This window comes from Alosa sapidissima, chromosome 7, assembly GCF_018492685.1.
Source record: "Alosa sapidissima isolate fAloSap1 chromosome 7, fAloSap1.pri, whole genome shotgun sequence".
In the NCBI taxonomy this organism is placed as follows: domain Eukaryota; kingdom Metazoa; phylum Chordata; class Actinopteri; order Clupeiformes; family Clupeidae; genus Alosa; species Alosa sapidissima.
Genome location: NC_055963.1, coordinates 39,003,546 through 39,023,670, shown reverse-complemented (window position 1 = coordinate 39,023,670; position 20,125 = coordinate 39,003,546). Strand labels below are relative to the sequence as shown.

Below are 20,125 nucleotides of genomic sequence, written 5' to 3'. Positions count from 1 at the left end.
TTGATGCAGTAGCCTACAGGCTAAACCACATGCTCCTTTCTCTGCTTTTACCTCATAGGCCTAATAAAATATAGCCTTCAAATATAATATGATTCTATTATATAAATAATAAATATTATATTATATAAATAAATTATATTAAATATTATATATATTATATTATATAAATATTATATATATAATAAATATGATATTATTATAATATATTATATTATGCAAATATAATGACAAACTATTCTGGCAACGTCTCCTTTCATAACTTGATTGCATTTTTGTCGGCTTTTCATCACATTATTATGACCATTAAATGTAGGCTATGCTATTTTGCACGCTAAAATCTGATTCATCACAGGTAAACACAATAAAGAATGGGAACGTAAGTTGGATTATGTATTCTAAATTGTAATTCCTCTGTTTGTCCTGTTGGTGACCTCAGTGAGAAGTACTGTTAAGACGCTCTTACGAGAACTCTGGAGCACTCGTAGATATACGAGTGTTTTCACGACGCTCTTAAGCTACGATGGTTTCGGGAAACAGTCGGCAAATCTTAAGACGTTCGTAAGAGGAACTTTACGACCCTCTTAGGCTTAAGATGCTTTCGGGGAACTGGGCCCTGAGTCTTGGAAACATTTTCCATTTACATCGGGATTTTGCATTTTGACATTTAGTGTCAGAGTCAGTAAAATGAATACAGCATGCACGAGTAACCTAGTCAAATGAAATTAAAGTGATTGAATTATTTTTAAATTATTTAGCAAAGCCTTTATATATCCATAGTAGTATAATAGTATTTCTGATATGTTGCTGATTGGATCATAAACGGCCACAGCAACAAAGGGGAATGACTGACTCTTCTCTAATAACTGTTACATGTTATTTTCTATATTTCTGATATGTTGCTGATTGGATCATAAACGGCCACAGCAATGAAGAAAAGTGAAAGTGATTGATAATGACTGACTGACTATTATTGTGTTTCGCGCTTCGGACTTGTAACCGGAGGGTTGCCGGTTCGAACCCCGACCAGAGGTGTCGCTGTTGTGAAAATATTAACGCTAACTACACAGCAAAAGAAGCTGCAGTAAGAAACACTAGTAGCTAGCATCTGTGATGGTACAGTAATTCAGACTTTGGTTGCTACTATTCACAACTACCATCATCATTATCATAGTTTCCAAGGTGTGTGCACAGGTAGATAGATAGATAGATAGATAGATAGATGGATATAGATAGATAGTAGTCATCCCGAGGGAAATTTTAATAATTTAAACAGTTTAGTTAGCTGGCTAGCTAGTTAGCAGCTGGCTGAGTTTGTGTTATTTCCTGAAGTGGAAAGAGATTTTGTTCAGGCCTTAATAGATATCCTTTGTTTGAAAATAAATTGTTTCTATTCTTTTCTCTTAAAGGGACACCAGACAAGCCTGATGCTTTTTCTCTACGAAACTCCCCCTCGCTCGGTCTGAAGCTCTTTTCCTTTTCTTTGCATCTACTGACTGTCAAGGGTTTTCACTGCTTCTTCGCCGGCTCTGCCATTATACACATGTTTGCAACAATCGCTAGCGTTTCGTTAGCCTGCCTCTGTGCTGTAAACTGATCCTGCTTCGGTCAGCGGGGACGATACACTGAATTTGCAAGCGGGATATTCTCCCTACAGGCAGTAGGGGCGAGCGAGAGAGTCTTCATTCGCCCTGTAATGAGTCATTTAACCATAGACCGACTTACAAAGATGATTAATTAACACGAAAACGTTGCCTGGTGTCCCTTTAATTCCATGTGTTGCAACTCTCGCTGGTAACTTTGTTAACTTATCCAGCAAACTATTAAAAATTCACGACTGTAACAAAACACTGCAACACTCGCTTGCCCTCGAACTAGTCCATCTTCCTGTTTCCGCTTTGTCGCGCTCGTCTGAAAAAAAATGACTGGTGGTCTACCTCGCGCTACCTGGGTTAAATCCTGGCGCGCCAGCAAGATCTACGTCATTTTCACGTCACGTTGTCGCGCTACCAGTCGGGTGCGTCGAGTATTTAGAAGCCTTAACCCCTCACTGCTCCCCGAGCCCCGCCGTTGTTGCAGGCAGCTCACTGCGCCGGGATTAGTGTGTGCTTCACCTCACTGTATACAGGGCTCTCAAGTTTTGAAGTTTGCAAGGAGTGAGGCATTGGCACAGTGCCACGCCCCCTCCCCCCTGATCGAAGTACATGAAAGTCCTACGTCTGCTTGAACTACTCGTGGCGCCACGCCACCTCCCCCCGATCAACAGACCCACCCTCCTCATTTCCCATCGACCCAGCTTCATGAGAGAGCACAAATTCCATTATTTCAAACACACTGTTTTATTTATTCTAGAACCCTATAGTAAATAATAATAAATAATAATAACATAAATTCTAATAATAATTTCACACAAATGGGCCCTTTGAACAGCAGTGGCTCATTCTGCTCTAAACAAACAGAAAACAACCAAATGAGAAAAAGCACATTTAGCCCCAAAATGGTCTCTTGAACAGTGGTGGTTCTGTCCGTGTGTGTGTGTGTGTGTGTGTGTGTGTGTTTATGAGTGATGTTGTGTGTTGTAAGTGTTTCTGCAGATTTTGATGCCTTGATGACTGATACTGGGGGCTCCCATTTAAAGCACTGTGGTTCAATGTCAGCCATTTTCACAGTCATGAGGCCATCCTTAAAAATATTCTTGTTTGCAGTAATAGCCAAAAAAAAAAAAATAAATGGGTCGGTAGGTAGGTCAATATTTTTTTTTTTCAAGATTCAAAGTAAAAAAAAAAAGTAAAATTTTAGTCATGGTGATTACGTAGGTATGAATTTAAACAAATGTGCATATTGTGACGTAACTGACTGGGTACTCAACCAGTGCCTTCAGGCGCATCACTGCAAACCTCAATCTGATGCAGGTTATGTAGACCAGCCTTTCTCAAACTTCTTTGACCTGAGGCCCAGTCATGGCAGACTTTGGGGTCATAGGGCTCATCTACACGTACCCAACCCCACTCCCTCCAAATCAAATTGTCATTATCATTATCACAATCATTATTATGCCTATGACTAAGATATAATTAGTTTCATTGCTTTTGCATGGTTGCATGATGCTTGCATAAGAAAATAAATACTTCTCAAAACAGCAACAATTATATGGGTGCTATTGTTTTGGGATGTTTCCCTCATGCAAGCATCATACATTGGTAGGAAATGGAGAAAATAAATACATGTTTTTTATTGAAGTTTAATTTGAATGCCTGAATGTAAGGATTCAGGAAACACAATACCAGCTTTTTGGGATCTTTAACAGATAGAAAGAAGGCTACAATAGCTTTTAGCCACGTTATATTCAAATTTGACTATACAATACTCAGTGCTATACAGTGTATTATACAGTCTCTGCTCTGTTTCTATGGAAGTTCCAAAGATCAACGTTGTTCTATTAAGTGTCGTTAAACAATTAAATAGCATTCAACAGGTTGAAGCGGAGCTTTGATACCAACGTTATCGATTAGTTTCAGTTTCTCTGGCGCAGACGCCTGCATTGAATGAACGCTCATACCACCACTTTATTGTATGGCTCCATGTTTAATGACATCGATAGCAGAAATGTTTATTTTCTTTTTTTGTCGGTCCGCGGTATCTTGATCTGCGCAGCAAATTATCAGACGAAGCACCGGGGCTAATTTCACTCCACGACTCCGCGGACCAGCAGTCTCCACGTTGCGGACCCACATCAAAACAAAACTATTTCCTGATTGGTTGAGAAATCCTATTTTCTGATTGGCCGATAGGTTAGTAACTGAACAGCAGCTCTCTGAGCTGAATGAGCGCACAGACAGCAACGTTTGTAAACGTTTGTGTGACACGTTTGTAAAATATAGCTCTTAGAAATTTCTGTGCGGGCAAGTTAATAATTTCTCGGAGTGAGAAATGCCATGTGTGGCGTGTGAGCGTGTGAAGCCATTGAAATGCGTGTGTCTCACGCTCAATGCGTGAGACTTGAGAGGTCTGCACACTGTGTATTCACTGTGTACTGAGTGTGTTTCACTAATTCACGGATTGGGATAAAGGCAGAGACCAAATTTCACTCACGGGATCAAAAGAGTATATATACTTATACTTATAGCCTAGCCGATAATAAGACTATCAAATTAATTAAACAAGAAAACTGCATGTCTTTCTTTCGTCAAATTTGGTTTTACTCATTTTGAGTAGACCTAAACTGTTCGCCAAAGGCCATCATCTCTGGCCCCAGCTTGATAAAAAATGTAGGCTCTGATTTAGCCTAGCCTAGTATGACTTCAACGAGGTGATCTTTAGTATCGTTCTGTGAGCTTCCCAACCTTTTTCATTACACGGTCATATTTCTGACGGACTGGTAGCAGGGACGTTGATAGTATTTTGTGAGTGGTGGTGCTAATCACATTACCAGGGTTTCGGAGTGTCTCCCCCGGGAAGTTTGTAAACATACAACCTATTGCCCTCACAGATATGTATGTTACCCATGTCAAGGGCACTGATAGACCCCCTCCATGAAAGATGTTGGCTTCTGGATCTCAGGCTGCAAACAGCTTGAATCAATGATTTGGGATAACTCAAAATAACAAAATATGCTATCATATTCCTTTTGCTAACATTTATCACTTTCATTTGCAGCAGTGAACATTAATAACCCCTGCAGAGGATAACCATTGATGATATATTTACCCAAAGGCTGTGTAATGTAGAGCAGCATCTCCATCATCATCTTTCAGCTCAATGTCACTGTTGGCCTGCAGCAGGACCTTCACCACCTCTATGTGTCCCTGATGGGCAGCCACCTGCAGTGCTGTCTTTCCCTGGTTCTGTATATCAACCTTCAGACACAATTATTCCAACATCAGAGATGTTTTCCATCATTCGAAATGTAAGAAAAGTAAGCAATGCACATAAACTGACAATATAGTACAGAAACATGCATGAACCATTTCGGCTGTCCTAAATGTTAATAAACACAGAATGTGATCATTTTCAAATCACGTTAACCCATATTTATGTTTATGGTTCTTAGCAGACACTTTTGTCCAAAGTGACTTACAATGACATCAATAAACATTACATTAAAATGAACAGTTTAGTAAAGTCATATGGCCTAAATTTCAAAAATACCAATTATTATAAGTAGGGCTGTCAAAATGAATGTGCTAATCACCACGATTCATTTTAAAATACATAACGCTTTAAAAAAAAAATTACGCAATGAACACATTTTGTTTACCTACTTCCTTTGTGAGGGGCTGACATAGTGGAAGCTGTAAAACCTGCAGCCGCCAGCCTCTCTGTCTCTCTCTCTCGTTAAATGCCCAAACTTTTAAGGATGTAAGCATGTAAAAGACGATTTGGGAATGACATCACTTCCTTATTGCTAATTGGATCACACATTTGAATTAGATGGACAGTGCTGCTGTAAACTAACCTGACTCTCGCCAGATGAATTTCGCCTAGCTCCAGTCACATCCATCTGGGATCGCTTCTGTTAGGAGTGATTTCGGCACCAGATTCTATGGTAGAGCCAATCAGGATGCAGGGCGGGAGTTTCATAGATGTGACGTAGCGGAGAAGCGACTGTGAGACTGTTTTGATTCAAACAACGGCTCGCATCGAGGAAGCAAGCGTCATCAGCGCCACGGTTTGGTTTGATGTGAGTGGTTGAAGTAGCACGTCAATGACGGACAAGTGGCTTATCCAATCGTATGCAATGATTTTTGATAAGGCCCAGCCTTCTGAAACACCTCTCCAATGGAGCGATCCCAGATGTATGAGTGGAGCTAGGTGGAACGAAATTCATCTAGCGAGAGTCAGGTTAGCTGTAAACCATAGGTGAAAACAAGTGCTGTTCTGCACCATTCCTGGTTTAGATTGACCCACTTAAATGCAAACAGGGGAGAATCTCTCTCCCTCTCTCTCACTCAGACCCCCCCCACACACACACACAGCACCACCACTACCACCAAACACACACTCTCTGTCCTTCTCTCTCCATCTCTCCTTCTTTATCCATCTAATACAGTACTTTTTGTTGTTGATACCATACACAAATGGTTCTTTACTGGCCCAGGTTTTCTCTTTGAAAGTTCATAGTTCTGTGTGTAGTTTATGATGCTATTTAACAGTTGTGTCACAAATACACACCCTTTGTGGTATTTCATTAATATGGTGATTTATTGTGTATTTAAAATGCCCTTTAAGAAGCTTTAGTCTTTAGGGGGTAACATTTTTGTTTAATCACCATTATTTCACGATTAAATAAAAAATATGAGATGAATTAAATATGAGATGAATTAGTTTTTTTTTTATCGTTTGACAGCCCTAGTTATAATAGACTAATTACAATTAACAGAACAACAACAATAACCATAAACTTATACAAACCACGACTCAAGTAACGGAAAATTAATTAGCAAGGTAAACAGATTATTTTGATGCTTTTTGATCCCAAAGATCCCAAAACTATCACTACAACGAAGAACATTAGGTAAATCATTCTAACAAAGAGGAATCATGGAAGAAAATAGGGCTACACTTTACTTGAAGGTATCTACATAAGAGTAACATGACACTGTCATGAATGTGTCATAAACATTATAAACCATTAATGTTTATGACATAAACGCTTCTGTCATTAAGTGTCATTCGGTTTTTGTCATGACAAATTAGGGTTAGGGTTCATGTGTTATGACAGTGACATGTGTTCATGACAGTGTCATGTCACTCTTATGTAGATACCTTCAAGTAAAGTGTTGCCAAAAGAGTCTTGACTGTGACCCCTTAGTATTGATGGAAGGCCGACAACAGACATCCGTCAGACCGCAGTGGGCGAGAGGGGAGGTACAGCTGGATCATGGAATTCAGATAGCAAAGTGCAGATCCAGTAAGTGTCCTATAGGCCAGAGTGAGGGATATGAATTTAATTCTGGTTGCTATTGGAAGCCAATGAAGAGTAACTAAGAAAGAATGCCACGGCATTCTCAATCATCTGTAATGTTCTCATTACACCTTTAGGAATGCCAGCTAACAATGCATTACAATAGGCCAGTATGTAAAGAACCATGGCCTGCACAAAAAGTTGTGTGGTATATTCTAATTATATTATTCTTCAGATAAGGTCAGTCATTAACTTGGAAGTGCAGGCGTTCGACAACATGGTGTGGTGGAGCAATGGTAGCATAATTGACAGATAAGTCGCTTTGGATAAAAAGTGTCTGCTAAATGAATACGTGAATAAATGTAACATCGCCACCGGTCAATCAGTCCGCCCAGGTTCAGTAATGTACAAGTTATTATAGAAGCTAGGTGACCTTCTATTCAACAATCACTGGCGCAGGACAGTGAAAGTCTACAGCTTTTGGCAAAGGCGGTTTTTCGTATGGGCAGTCGGAAATTGGAGTATTTTTTAGTGCTCATTTGCACTAATCAGTTTTTTAATCACTCATTTGCACGTCAAGTCAATCATATGTCACCGTGTGGAGAGTGGGCACAGCTCTATATAGCCTACTTTGCAGGCGCCTGTGCTTGCTGCTGAGAAGGTCACACAGAACACAGAAGAGAAAGGAGGAGGGGCGGCTAGGGGATTCACCTCTGGACCACGTCTGCTGGAGTAGGGGAGCGGGGAATATCGCACAACTAATGCAATTAGTAGGCTAAAGTAATTTCATTCATAACATTCTGTATACAGCTATAGTTTCACATAGGCTACTACATGCTATTTTTCTGGATTGTGAAATAGTACCAAAATGAATTTGTTTCGTCTTGACAATTGGTTAATGGTGTTGAGGGATAGGCTATTTGATTCTGGAGTACCAAATAAACAAATGACAAGTAAAAAGACTAGTCTAAAACAGTTTTATGCAACCAGCTCCAGATATTCCAAATATTGTATAAGATAAACTGACAAGGCTTTGTGACTGACGCTACATGATCTGAGAAATTTACTTGGTAATCAATTGTGACACCCAAGTTACGTGCCATTTTAGCAGGGGTCAGTACATTCCCCAAGTGTCCTTTTCAAGACCTACGTTACAAAGTTTGAACGAAGTTTCTATGTTAAACGGTTAAAGCTGAATTAGACGCAGAAATTTGGTGGGAAGAATAATAATAAGAAGAAGAAGAAGAAGAAGAAGAAGACTTCGGATAACAGAACAGTGCATTTTCATGCACTGTAATAATAAGAAGAAGAAGACTTCGGAAAACAGAACAGTGCATTTTCATGCACTGTAATAATAATAATAATAATTCTTACAAAAACAATAGGGCTTTGCGCCGTTCGGTGCTCGGGCCCTAATAATAATAATCCTTACAAAAACAATAGGGCCTTGCGCCCTTCGGTGCTCGGGCCCTAAATAGATTGTTTGAACCAGTTAGTTTTCATATCCCGCCGGCGGGGCGGTTACCCTCCTCCCCCACCTCCCCCCAACATTCTAAATCAATTGTATGCACCATATTGCTATGTAGCATAGTAATTTTATACACCATTTCAAAGCTTTGGCTCTTGGGAATCCAAAAATGACAACTTTTTTCATGTACAATCTGTATAGTGCTTTACATTTTCAGATTCATTTTATTATGTCTCAATTAAATTTGATCCAAAATGCCCAGCTCCCCCTCCACCGCTTTTGGTGCTACCCTGACTTCTGGCTGCAGTGTAGCTGCAGCACCATAAGTAGATGCAACATATTGGGTACTGAAATATTCACAAGAATCCATAGAAATTGAACCTTCATGTTGTATTATCCAATACTAGTTGTACAGATGTATAGTTTATCTTATACACACTCATTGAACCAACAAAGTAAATGCAAAAATAGAGACTTTTTTGTAATTATTCCATATTTTGTGTAGTCAGTATATATCAGAACACCTGACATACAATCTAAATAGTCCACAAGAAACCTCAAAGTGTTACCTTTCATTTGAGACCAGGATTATGCTTCTACACAAAGGGGTTCATGTGCAGTAAGCATTTGAGTGTCAGTATGCATTTTGGATAACAAAAAGTCCTATGGGGAGTTTATATAGACATTTTACAAAACACATGAGCATACCTTGGCAAATAATGGTCTAAAGCACTCGTATTTTCATTCTATATTGATCTACTTTTGCACACAGCCTCACAAGACCTGGTGCTAGGGCTTAGTTGTGTTTCTAAGGGATATCAAGTGACCCAGAGGGCTGTGGTCAGTGGTCAGTTCAGAGATGCTTGTAATCCGGCAGAAAGAAAAAAACTATATTCTAGCCTCTGTAACTCTGTGTGAGTACATCACACAGTTATTTTGACAATGCCCTTGTAAATAGGCACAGAGCAATTTCAGGCAAAAACTTTTTTTAGAAATTGTATTGAAATTTGTATTGAGATCTATGTTTAATATAAGATTATTAACACTTGGTTAGATTTCATTTTTTGCAGTGTGTGTTGTGTAAGAGGGGTAGTAGAGCGGATGTGTAATACTTTTACTGATATATTTAACAATATATGCATTAGGCCTACTAATCCAAACAACGTCAAACTTGGCAGTGCACGTAGTCTAGTGAGTGTTTGGGAATGAACATTAGGTCAAATGCTCACATTTATTTCGTGTAGACTTTTTGTGGTCTTAATGCAACATTTTACAAAGCAGCTGACAGTGCCCCCAAGGACTGAGAACGGGTCAACAGCAGAAAACCCTATTTAGCAAGCAGAAATGTCCTAGTCTGGTGTTTAGGGTGCATCGTAGACAGGTGCCCTGTATATTTTCCATCAGCAAACCATCGCATTAGGGAATGTTAGTGTTGTGGCTAACTAACTCAGCTCCTGTCAGTATAGTCAGAACACAATGGGATGACAGTCGAATTATCCCATTGACAGACAATTACAGTGCTGTTATCAATCTGCTTGGTAACCGTGTTTATGCACTGCAAAAACTGCTTACCTAACAAAATCTAACCAAGTGTTATTAATCTTATATCAAGATATATATACAAGCAAATTTGTCTGCCAGTGCGTTAAGTAAATTTGTCCTAAAAACAAGCAAATTTGTCTGCTAGTGCGTTGAGTACATTTGTCTTGAAAAGACTCCTTAAAATAAGTCTTCTTAAATTAAGTCAAAATGATCTTTCGAGAGAGCACTAGGTAAGTCTTTTCATACTAAAAACAATACCAAAGATTAAGATTATTTTTAAGATTCTTTAAGAATCTTTTTTTTTTTAAAGATTTTTTGATCTTAATATAAGATTATTAAAGACGCACTATGCAACAATTTTAGCAAAAATGACCTAATTATGCAGGTTGTGGTCTAATTTAGCCTCTTAAATTATTCTTGTTTCAAGTACTTTGATGCTTCAGAAGTACTGGTTGTGAGTGACAACCAGCATATTTTGAATTGACAGGATGACTTGAAATCAGTGTTTTCAGTCTTATTTTCAATCTTATTGAAATTATTAAGGGGTAGCCCTGTTGCTACCCCTTGCCCTTCCAACGAAACAAATGTCTTAAAATCATCGTTTTCCTTGCTTGAAGGCGAACTTAGAGTGATGTTAACCTATTTAAGTTTAACAGCGTGATTGTCGTGAGAGCACGATTGCATGTTCGGCCTTATGTCTACGTGCGCACCTGAGGCTACTCAGCTACAAGACAAAGAATTTCCCCTGTTTGTATGTTCACCGCAAGTTGGCGTACCATAACTTACCAACTCTGCACTGTAGACCCTAACTGGCTATTTATATTTTTCTGTGAAATAAGCAATTGTATTTGTTCAACTTTATGAAGCAGAATTACGCATAGGCTACTTGGAACATAATACATTTAACAAAGGACAGATGTATGTTGCTAGTGACAAAATATTAACTTTCAGTGTTTTACGATGTCTGTCATGGGGAAGTGTTTTTCCCCATGCATTTATTCTAGGTTACTGTCAGTGATTGACGCGAGAGAAGCGGGGTCTGTGTTGTGTTGCGTTGCGTTAATTTATTTTCATTGGGCATACCTTGCCGTGCCGTCCACAGCTCTTCAGTTCTGACAAAGCCAAAATTACTCCTTTTGAAACAATGAGTGCAGGAAGCGCGTTTGTATGGTTATATTGCTTGACGGGGGGGATCCCAAGCAGCTTTCAGCCATAAGGCTACTTTGAGAACATTTCAATTCACCCGACACTAATATTCAAAATGTTGAAAACTATTTCGGCATAGCCTATAAAGCAGTTCAATTAAATGGAATGTTAGTTGTAAACAAACGAGCTACTTGGTAAGGCTTGGCCTCACAGATGCGCTCGTGCCTTAGATGGCAGGAAAAATCTTCACGATAGGCCTATTAACTAACAGCTACTATGCAGCTACAGGAGCTTCCAATCGTGAGGAAGCAATTTTGCATTGTAGGCATAACTAACATGCAATAACGCCGCCAACAACAACCAAAACTAGGCTAATCATTGTCAACATGTAAATTAAATGTAACATTATTGTGAATCAAATTAAAATGTTCTCTTTTGCAAACGTAGGCATAGTAACAGAATAATTTAATAATGTTACAAAGATACTACATCAATCCGTATGTTTCATTAGGCTACTAGGCTGTTTTGCCTTGATTCATTTAGGCTAGGCCTTTTTATTCAGGGCCGTATTCACAAAGAATTTTAAGGCTAAAAGTAGCTCCTAACTGGCAAATTTAGGAGCAACTCCTAAAAATAATGGTCGTTTCACTCCTAACTTTAGGACTCCTAATTTTTTCACAAAAAGTAATTCACGAAGCATTTCCTAAAATACCTAACCCTAACACATACCTAAAAGTAGCACCTAAGTCTGGGACAGCTTAAGTCGAGAGGACTCCCCTAACTCACTAAGACCTATTCATAAACAGCTTTTTTGTGGCATTTTACGTTGCGATGTTTTGAAATGCGTAGCCTATGCGCAACAGGAGCTTCCAATCGCGAGGGAACAATTTTGCATTCATAAAAGGGATGCAATAACGCCACCAACAACAACCAAAACTACTCACTGTTAACATGTAAATGAAATGTAACGTTTCATTGTGAATCAAATTAAAATGTTCTCCTCTTTGCAAACGTAGCCTAGGGATATGGTGACAGATTAATTTAATAATGTTGCAAAGGTAGGCTACTACATCAATCCATAGGCCTATGTTTCATTAGGCTACTAAGCTATTTGTTTTGCCTTACTCTTTATTCATTTAGGCTAGGCCTTTTTATTCAGTTATTAATCATCTTCCGTCCTTCGCACTACTTGTGTAGTGCACGCATTCTCCGACCTGTCACCTGTCACTCATAATCGGAAGAGAGGTGTTTGGAATTCCCGCGTTACAATCGTCAGCCAATCAAGGTGGTCACTTCAGTCAAGCTCGTGCATGAGTAATGACGTCATCCATAGCCACGAAGACTCACTCCTAGTTTAGGAGTTGTCTGAAAGGCTTTGTGAATAACTTTTAAGAGAAAACTCCAAGCTAAAATCTTTAAGTGCGATTTAGGAGTAGCCTACTCCTAATAGTAAGATAAAAGCCTTTGTGAATAGCCTACGGCCCCAGTTATTCATCATCTTTCGTCCTTGTGTAGCGCACACATTCTGAGACCTGTCACCTGTCACTCATCATCGTAAGGGAGGTGTTTGGAATCATGCCCGCGTTACAATCATCAGCCAATCAGCCAATCAAGGTGGTCACGCTTGCCCATTTACCCAAATGAATAGTCGAATATTACTGATGATCATTGTTATTTAAGAACATGCAGTGTGCGTAGGGTGCCAAAAACATCTTGCTCGTAAAAAAGCATCATAACGCACATTCTGGCGGGTCTGTTATTTACTGTAGGCTGCGCAAACCACAGGCCTTTATTTTGGGCATTCATTCATTCATTCATTCAACCTTTATTTATTCTCGGAGGGTCATTGAGGGAAGCCCTCATTTTTAATGAAGCCGAGAATACAGAAGCGAAGCAAAGCGCTCCACAAACAAGACAACATTCGAGGCCTTCTGTTGAAGAATTTTATATAAAGCCTGCGCTAACAGTAATCCTCCTGCCCCTGATAGGCCTACCACAGCTGTGGATAGTGTGGAATGTTCAAGTCATAACACAATCCAATGTGTGTCTAAATTGTCCCCCGCTGACCACCTCACACATTTCTCTAGATTTTGCAACGAACTTACATGACACAATGCCATAAAATATGCCAGTTTTAGGACACAGAATAATGTTTGTAATGATACCAGGTAGGCCTACGTTTAACAGTAACAAGTGTAACTAGAGAATGTAATTCCAGGGAATTACGAGTGCATGAAAATGACGCTAGGACAGACATGGTGGTTGCACAGCTTAATAAAAGTTGATAGTTTAAAAGTAGACAGTTTAAAAGATGAATATAGATTGGGAGTTGATCACACTAGTTGACTGAAAAGCCCAGGCTGCCAAACAGTTGTGGACAGAGGACACAATTGGCGGGAGTCATAGCTGATGACAACTGACAGTTGGATTGGTTCAAATATTTCATAGGGAATTATTGAAGTGAGGACTTTTATTTTGAAACAACTTTGGGCAGAGGAAACAGTTGACGGGAGTCATAGTTGATGACAACTGACAGTTGGAATAGTTGAACAGTTAAAATGTTGGATAGTTTAAATGGTTAAATAATTTAATAGGGGATTATATCAGTGAAGACTTTTATTTTGAAACAGTTGTGGGGAGAGGAAACAGTTGACGGGAGTCAAAGTTGATGACAACTGACTGTTGCTAGAGTAGTTATGGTGGTTGTTATGCTGGTTGCTAGGTTTTAACTGTGAATGTGGTTGCTAGGCTGTTTCTAGGGTACTTGAAGTCATTTCTAGGTTGTTGCTAGGGTGTCCATGGTGGCTACTATCAGAAATAAAAGAGTTACTACAGTGGTTTGCTAGTATAATCATCTTGGTTGCTATGGAAACTGACATAGATGCTTAATTTCAATGGTTGCTAGGTAGGTGGTGGTTTAATATAGTAGGCTAGAGGCATAGTTAATGATAACTGACAGTTGGAATAGTTGAACAGTTAAATAGTTGGATAGTTTAAATGGTTAAATTATTTAATAGGGAATTATTGTATGGAGACTTTTATTTTGAAACAGTTGTGGGCAGAGGAAACAGTTGAACAGGATCTGTAGTCTTAAGAGAGCCAGATTGTGTGCTTAAATATGACGGATTACAAAGCAGCATCTTATAGTTTACGTAGAGCTATTAAAGATGCTAAGCGGCGCTATAGAGACAGAGTTGAAGCTGATTTCTTGGAGGGTGATCCAGCACGAGTGTGGAAAGGACTCCGAACCATCACTGGCTTTGAAAGAAAGTCCCCTCCTATGATGAATGTGAGTAAAGCCCTCCCTGATGAACTTAATGCTTTTTATGCTCGCTTTGACATGAAAAACACAGACTATATTGGACTAGCTGCAGCATGTGAAGCAAATGAGGATGCACCTTTCTGTGTCTCTGAGGTCGATGTGAGCAATGCCTTTAGGAGGGTTAATTGTAGAAAAGCTGCTGGACCGGATGGAATTTCTAACAGGGTTTTGAAATCCTGCGCTGCTCAGTTAGCTCCCGTGTTCACTTGTATCTTTAACACATCATTGGCTCAAGAGACAGTTCCTACTTGCCTCAAGCAGTCTGTTATTGTTCCAGTACCGAAAAACAAAAGTCCATCATGTCTGAATGACTACCGCCCAGTAGCCCTGACGTCTACAGTGATGAAGTGTTTTGAGAAGCTTGTGAAAAACATTATATGCTCATCCCTCCCTGCCTCCTTCGACCCCCTCCAATTTGCTTACAGAGCCAACAGGTCTACAGAGGATGCCATCTCAAACCTCATGCACACCACCTTAACTCACCTGGAGGAGGGGAATGGGAATTATGTGAGGATGCTGTTCATTGACTTTAGTTCAGCATTCAACACGATAGTACCTCTCACCTTGGTCACAAAGATGAAGGCCTTAGGACTAAACACCACCCTGTGTCACTGGATATTTGACTTCCTCACCAACCGTTCACAAGTGGTTAGAGTGGGAGGTCTGACATCTGACTCATTAACCATCAGCACTGGTGCTCCCCAAGGCTGTGTTTTGAGTCCACTGCTGTACAACATCTACACACATGACTGCAAAGCCAACAGTAGTCATACCTCCATCATCAAGTTTGCAGATGACACAGTGATCTTGGGCCTGATTAGTAACAACAATGAACAGCTCTACTTGGATCAGGTTGATGAGGTGGCACAGTGGTGTCAATCTAACAGCTTGACACTGAATATCAATAAAACCAAGGAAATGGTAGTGGATTACAGAAGGCAGCAGCAGAACTACAGTTACACCCCACTAATGATCAGCGGGCAACCTGTAGAGAGAGTCACAAGTTTTAAATACCTTGGTGTCCACATTACTGAAGACCTAACATGGACTGTTAACACTCAATATGTTCTGAAGAAGTCCAGACGACTCTACTTCCTTCGTCAGCTAAGGAAATTCAAAGTTTCTACATCCATCATGAAGGCCTTCTACACTTCAGCGGTTGAGAGTGTTCTAACTGGTAGCATCATCACCTGGTATGGGAACTCCACAGTTAGAGATTGTAGTACTCTGCAGAGAGTAGTGCGCTCAGCTGAACGTACTATAAGAACTCAACTTCCTGCTCTACAAGATATCTATTCCAGAAGAGTACTCCTAAGAGCCCAAAAGATTCTGAAGGACTCTTCTCATCCTAACAATGGATTATTCCTACCGCTGAAATCAAGAAGACGCCTATGTAGTCACAAAGCCAGAACTGAGAGACTCAGGAGAAGTTTTTATCCCCAGGCCATCCGAACTCTGAACACTATACTGACTTTGCACACATTCACTCTTCAGCACTCTCAAACATTTCCCAACTCTGAACTCACACTATACTGACTTTGCACTCATTCACTCCTCAGCACTCATGACCCCCACCCCCCCCCCCCCCCACACACACACACACACACACCTACAAGACTTTTAGCACTTTTACATCCCTCACCCTATGCTATAGACCTTTTATTATTTTCTTATTTCATCACACGTCAAAACACACACACACACACACACACACACATATCTGACTTTCTCCAACTTTTGCACATCTCCATAGAACTTTTTATTTATTACAGTGCATGAAAATGCACTGTACTGTTCTTCCTAGGCTTCTTATTCTTCTGCTTATTACAGTGCATGAAAATGCACTGTACTGTTCTTCCTAGGCTTCTTATTACAGTGCATGAAAATGCACTGTACTGTTCTTCCAAGGCATTTTATTATTATTCTTCTTCTAACGCACTTAATGCAGCTTCAACCGTTTAACGTAGAAACTTCATTCAAACTATGTTACGTAGGTCTTACTTAGGACATGGGTGCTATGTATTTTTCAGCTTTGTAACTTTTATACTTTTTAAACTATTAATTAAAAACTGTTCAAAATTTCCCCATAGACTTAACATTGGCTGATGACATCACAATAGAGCCGTTAAGCAATTAGAATCCTATGGCAGGTGTTCGGGCCACCTGGACCAACTGCCAGTCTCAGGCTTTAAGCATACAAACTGGCCCTATTAAGACTACACATCCTGTTCAACTGCTTCCTCTGCCAAAAACTGTTTCAAAATAAAAGTCCTCACTATAATATTTTACTGTTAAACAATTTAACCCTTTAAACTACTGAACTTTTTAACTGTTCAGCCATTGTAACTGTTACTTGTCATCAACTATGACTCCTACCCACTGTAGCTAGTTAGCTAAGTTAGTTAAGTAGCATGGTTAGCATAGTTAGCATGCTAATTAGCATTTTTAGCAAAACTGCTTAAAATGATTAGCTAAGTTAGCTAAGTCACATGGTTAGCATAGTTAGCATGCTAGCATGTTAGCATGCTAGTTAGCATTTTTAGCAAAACTGCTAAAAATGATTACTAAGTTAGCTAAGTCACATGGTTAGCATAGTTAGCATGCTAGCATGTTAGCATGTTAGTTAGCATTTTTAGCAAAACTGCTTAAAATTATTAGCTAAGTTAGCTAAGTCACATGGTTAGCATGCTAGCATGCTAGTTAGCATTTTTAGCAAAACTGCTTAAAATGATGAGCTAAGTCAGCTAAGTAACATGGTTAACATTGTTAGCATGTTAGTTAGCATAGTTAGCATAACTGCTAAAAATGATTAACTAAGTTAGCTAAGTCACATGGTTAGCATACTTAGCATTTTAACATTGTTAGCATGCTAGTTAGCATAGTAACTTGGTTAGCATTAGTTAGCATAACTGCTAGCAAACATTAGAGCCATTCCAAGTGTCAGTTATCGTCAACTATCTACCTAAATAATTTAACCATTTAAACTATCCACTTATTTAACTGTTCAGTCATTCCAACTATATTAAACCTCATCTACCTAGCAACCAATATAGTTTGTTTTTACTCTGTATGATATTTTACATCATATTTTTGCATTTTCATGCACTGTATTTCCTTCAGGAAATGCTTTTCTAGTTCTTATTCTTCTTCTTCTTCTAACGCACTTAATGCAGCTTCAACCGTTTAACGTAGAAACTTCATTCAAACTATGTTACGTAGGTCTTACTTAGGACATGGGTGCTATGTATTTTTCAGCTTTGTAACTTTTATACTTTTTAAACTATTAATTAAAAACTATCAAAATTTCCCCATTGACTTAACATTATGATTATGACATCACAATACGGCCGTTAAGCAATTAGAATCCTATGGCAGGTGTTCGGGCCACCTGGACCAACTGCCAGTCTCAGGCTTTAAGCATACAAACTGGCCCTATTAAGACTACACATCCTGTTCAACTGCTTCCTCTGCCAAAAACTGTTTCAAAATAAAAGTCCTCTCTATAATATTTTACTGTTAAACAATTTAACCCTTTAAACTACTAACTGTTCGGCCATTGTAACTGTTACTTGTCATCAACTATGACTCCTACCCACTGTAGCTAGTTAGCTAAGTTAGCTAAGTCACGTGGTTACCATAATTAGCATGCTAGCATGTTAGCATGCTAGTTAGCATTTTTAGCAAAACTGCTAAAAATGATTAGCAAAGTTAGCTAAGTAACATGGTTAACATAGTTAGCATGCTAGCATGTTAGCATGCTAGTTAGCATAGTTAGCAAAACTGTTAAAAATGATTAGCTAAGTTAGCTAAGTAACATAGTTAGCATGCTAGCAGTTAACATGCTAATTAGCATTTTTAGCAAAAAAACTTGGTTAACATTATTATCTTTGATAACATAGTAGCATAACTGCTAGCAAACATTAGGGCCATTCCAACTGTTAGTTATCGTCAATTATCTACCTAAATAATTTAACTATTTAAATGATCCACCTATTTAACCGTTCAATCATTTCAACTATATTAAACCTTATCTACCAAGCAAATCATTTAACTATATAAACTATCCACCTATTTAACTGTTCAGTCATTCCAACTATATTAAACCTCATCTACCTAGTTCAGTCATTTGAACTATATTAAACCTCATCATGTTGGTTGCCAATTAGCACATCATCTGTTTTAACAATATATTTCACACCATATGTTTTGCATTTTCATGCACTGGTAATTCCCTGGAATTGCGTTTTCTAGTTCTTATTCTTCTTCTAACGCATTTAATGCAGCTTCAACCGTTTAACGTAGAAACTTCATTCAAACTATGTTACGTAGGTCTTACTTAGGACATGGGTGCTATGTATTTTTCAGCTTTGTAACTTTTATACTTTTTAAACTATTAATTAAAAACTATCAAAATTTCCCCATTGACTTAACATTATGATTATGACATCACAATACGGCCGTTAAGCAATTAGAATCCTATGGCAGGTGTTCGGGCCACCTGGACCAACTGCCAGTCTCAGGCTTTAAGCATACAAACTGGCCCTATTAAGACTACACATCCTGTTCAACTGCTTCCTCTGCCAAAAACTGTTTCAAAATAAAAGTCCTCACTACAATATTTCACTGTTAAACAATTCAACCCTTTAAACTACTGAACTTTTTAACTGTTCAGCCATTGTAACTGTTACTTGTCATCAACTATGACTCCTACCCACAGTAGCTAGTTAGCTAAGTTAGCTAAGTAACATGGTTAGCATAGTCAGCATGCTAGCATGTTAGCATGCTAGTTAGCATTTTTAGCAAAACTGCTTAAAATGATTAGCTAAGTTAGCTAAGTCACATGGTTAGCATAGTCAGCATGCTAGCATGTTAGCATGATAGTTAGCATTTTTAACAAAACTGCTTAAAATGATTAGCTAAGTTAGCTAAGTCACATGGTTAGCATAGTTAGCATGCTAGCATGTTAGCATGCTAGTTAGCATTTTTAGCAAAACTGCTAAAAACGATTAGCTAAGTCAGCTAAGTAACGTGGTTAGCATAGTTAGCATGCTAGCATGCTAGTTAGCATTTTTAGCAAAACCGCTAAAAACGATTAGCTAAGTCAGCTAAGTAACGTGGTTAGCATAGTTAGCATGCTAGCACTAGCATGTTAGCATGCTAGTTAGCATTTTTAGCAAAACCGCTAAAAACGATTAGCTAAGTCAGCTAAGTAACATGGTTAGCATAGTTAGCATGCTAGAATGTTAGCATGCTAGTTAGCATAGTAACTTTGTTAACATTATTATCTTTGTTAACATAGTTAGCATAACTGCTAGCAAACATTAGAGCCATTCCAACTGTCAGTTATCGTCAACTATCTACCTAAATAATTTAACCATTTAAACTATCCACCTATTTAACTGTTCAGTCATTCCAACTATATTAAACCTCATCTACTTAGCAACCAATATAGTTTGTTTTTACTCTGTATGATATTTTACATCATATTTTTGCATTTTCATGCACTGTATTTCCTTCAGGAAATGCTTTTCTAGTTATTTTTGATTTCTCCTCCATCTACCCATGTCCTTGATTGCCTAGCCTTTCTGCCCCCCCCATCCCCAACACACACACAAAAAACACACACATTAACATCATCACTGTCATCACCTCACATACATACAGCACACTGCTTGCTACAGTAAGCCTCCTCTACTTGCTGCACACTGCCCCCCCCCCTCCCTACATACACAGCACATTGTCTTCA

General features: G+C 38.9%; 1 protein-coding gene across 3 annotated transcripts in view; it reads right to left on the bottom strand.

The window, feature by feature from the left end:
• The window catches only part of mib2 (MIB E3 ubiquitin protein ligase 2), a 257,636-nt gene that overhangs the window by 129,177 nt on the left and 108,334 nt on the right, over positions 1–20,125 (bottom strand). For all 3 annotated transcript variants that reach the window (XM_042098212.1, XM_042098210.1, XM_042098211.1), the window contains one exon: positions 4,705–4,853. In XM_042098212.1, coding sequence (XP_041954146.1) covers positions 4,705–4,853 — 149 coding nt within the window. The remainder of the gene's footprint in view (positions 1–4,704; positions 4,854–20,125) is intronic.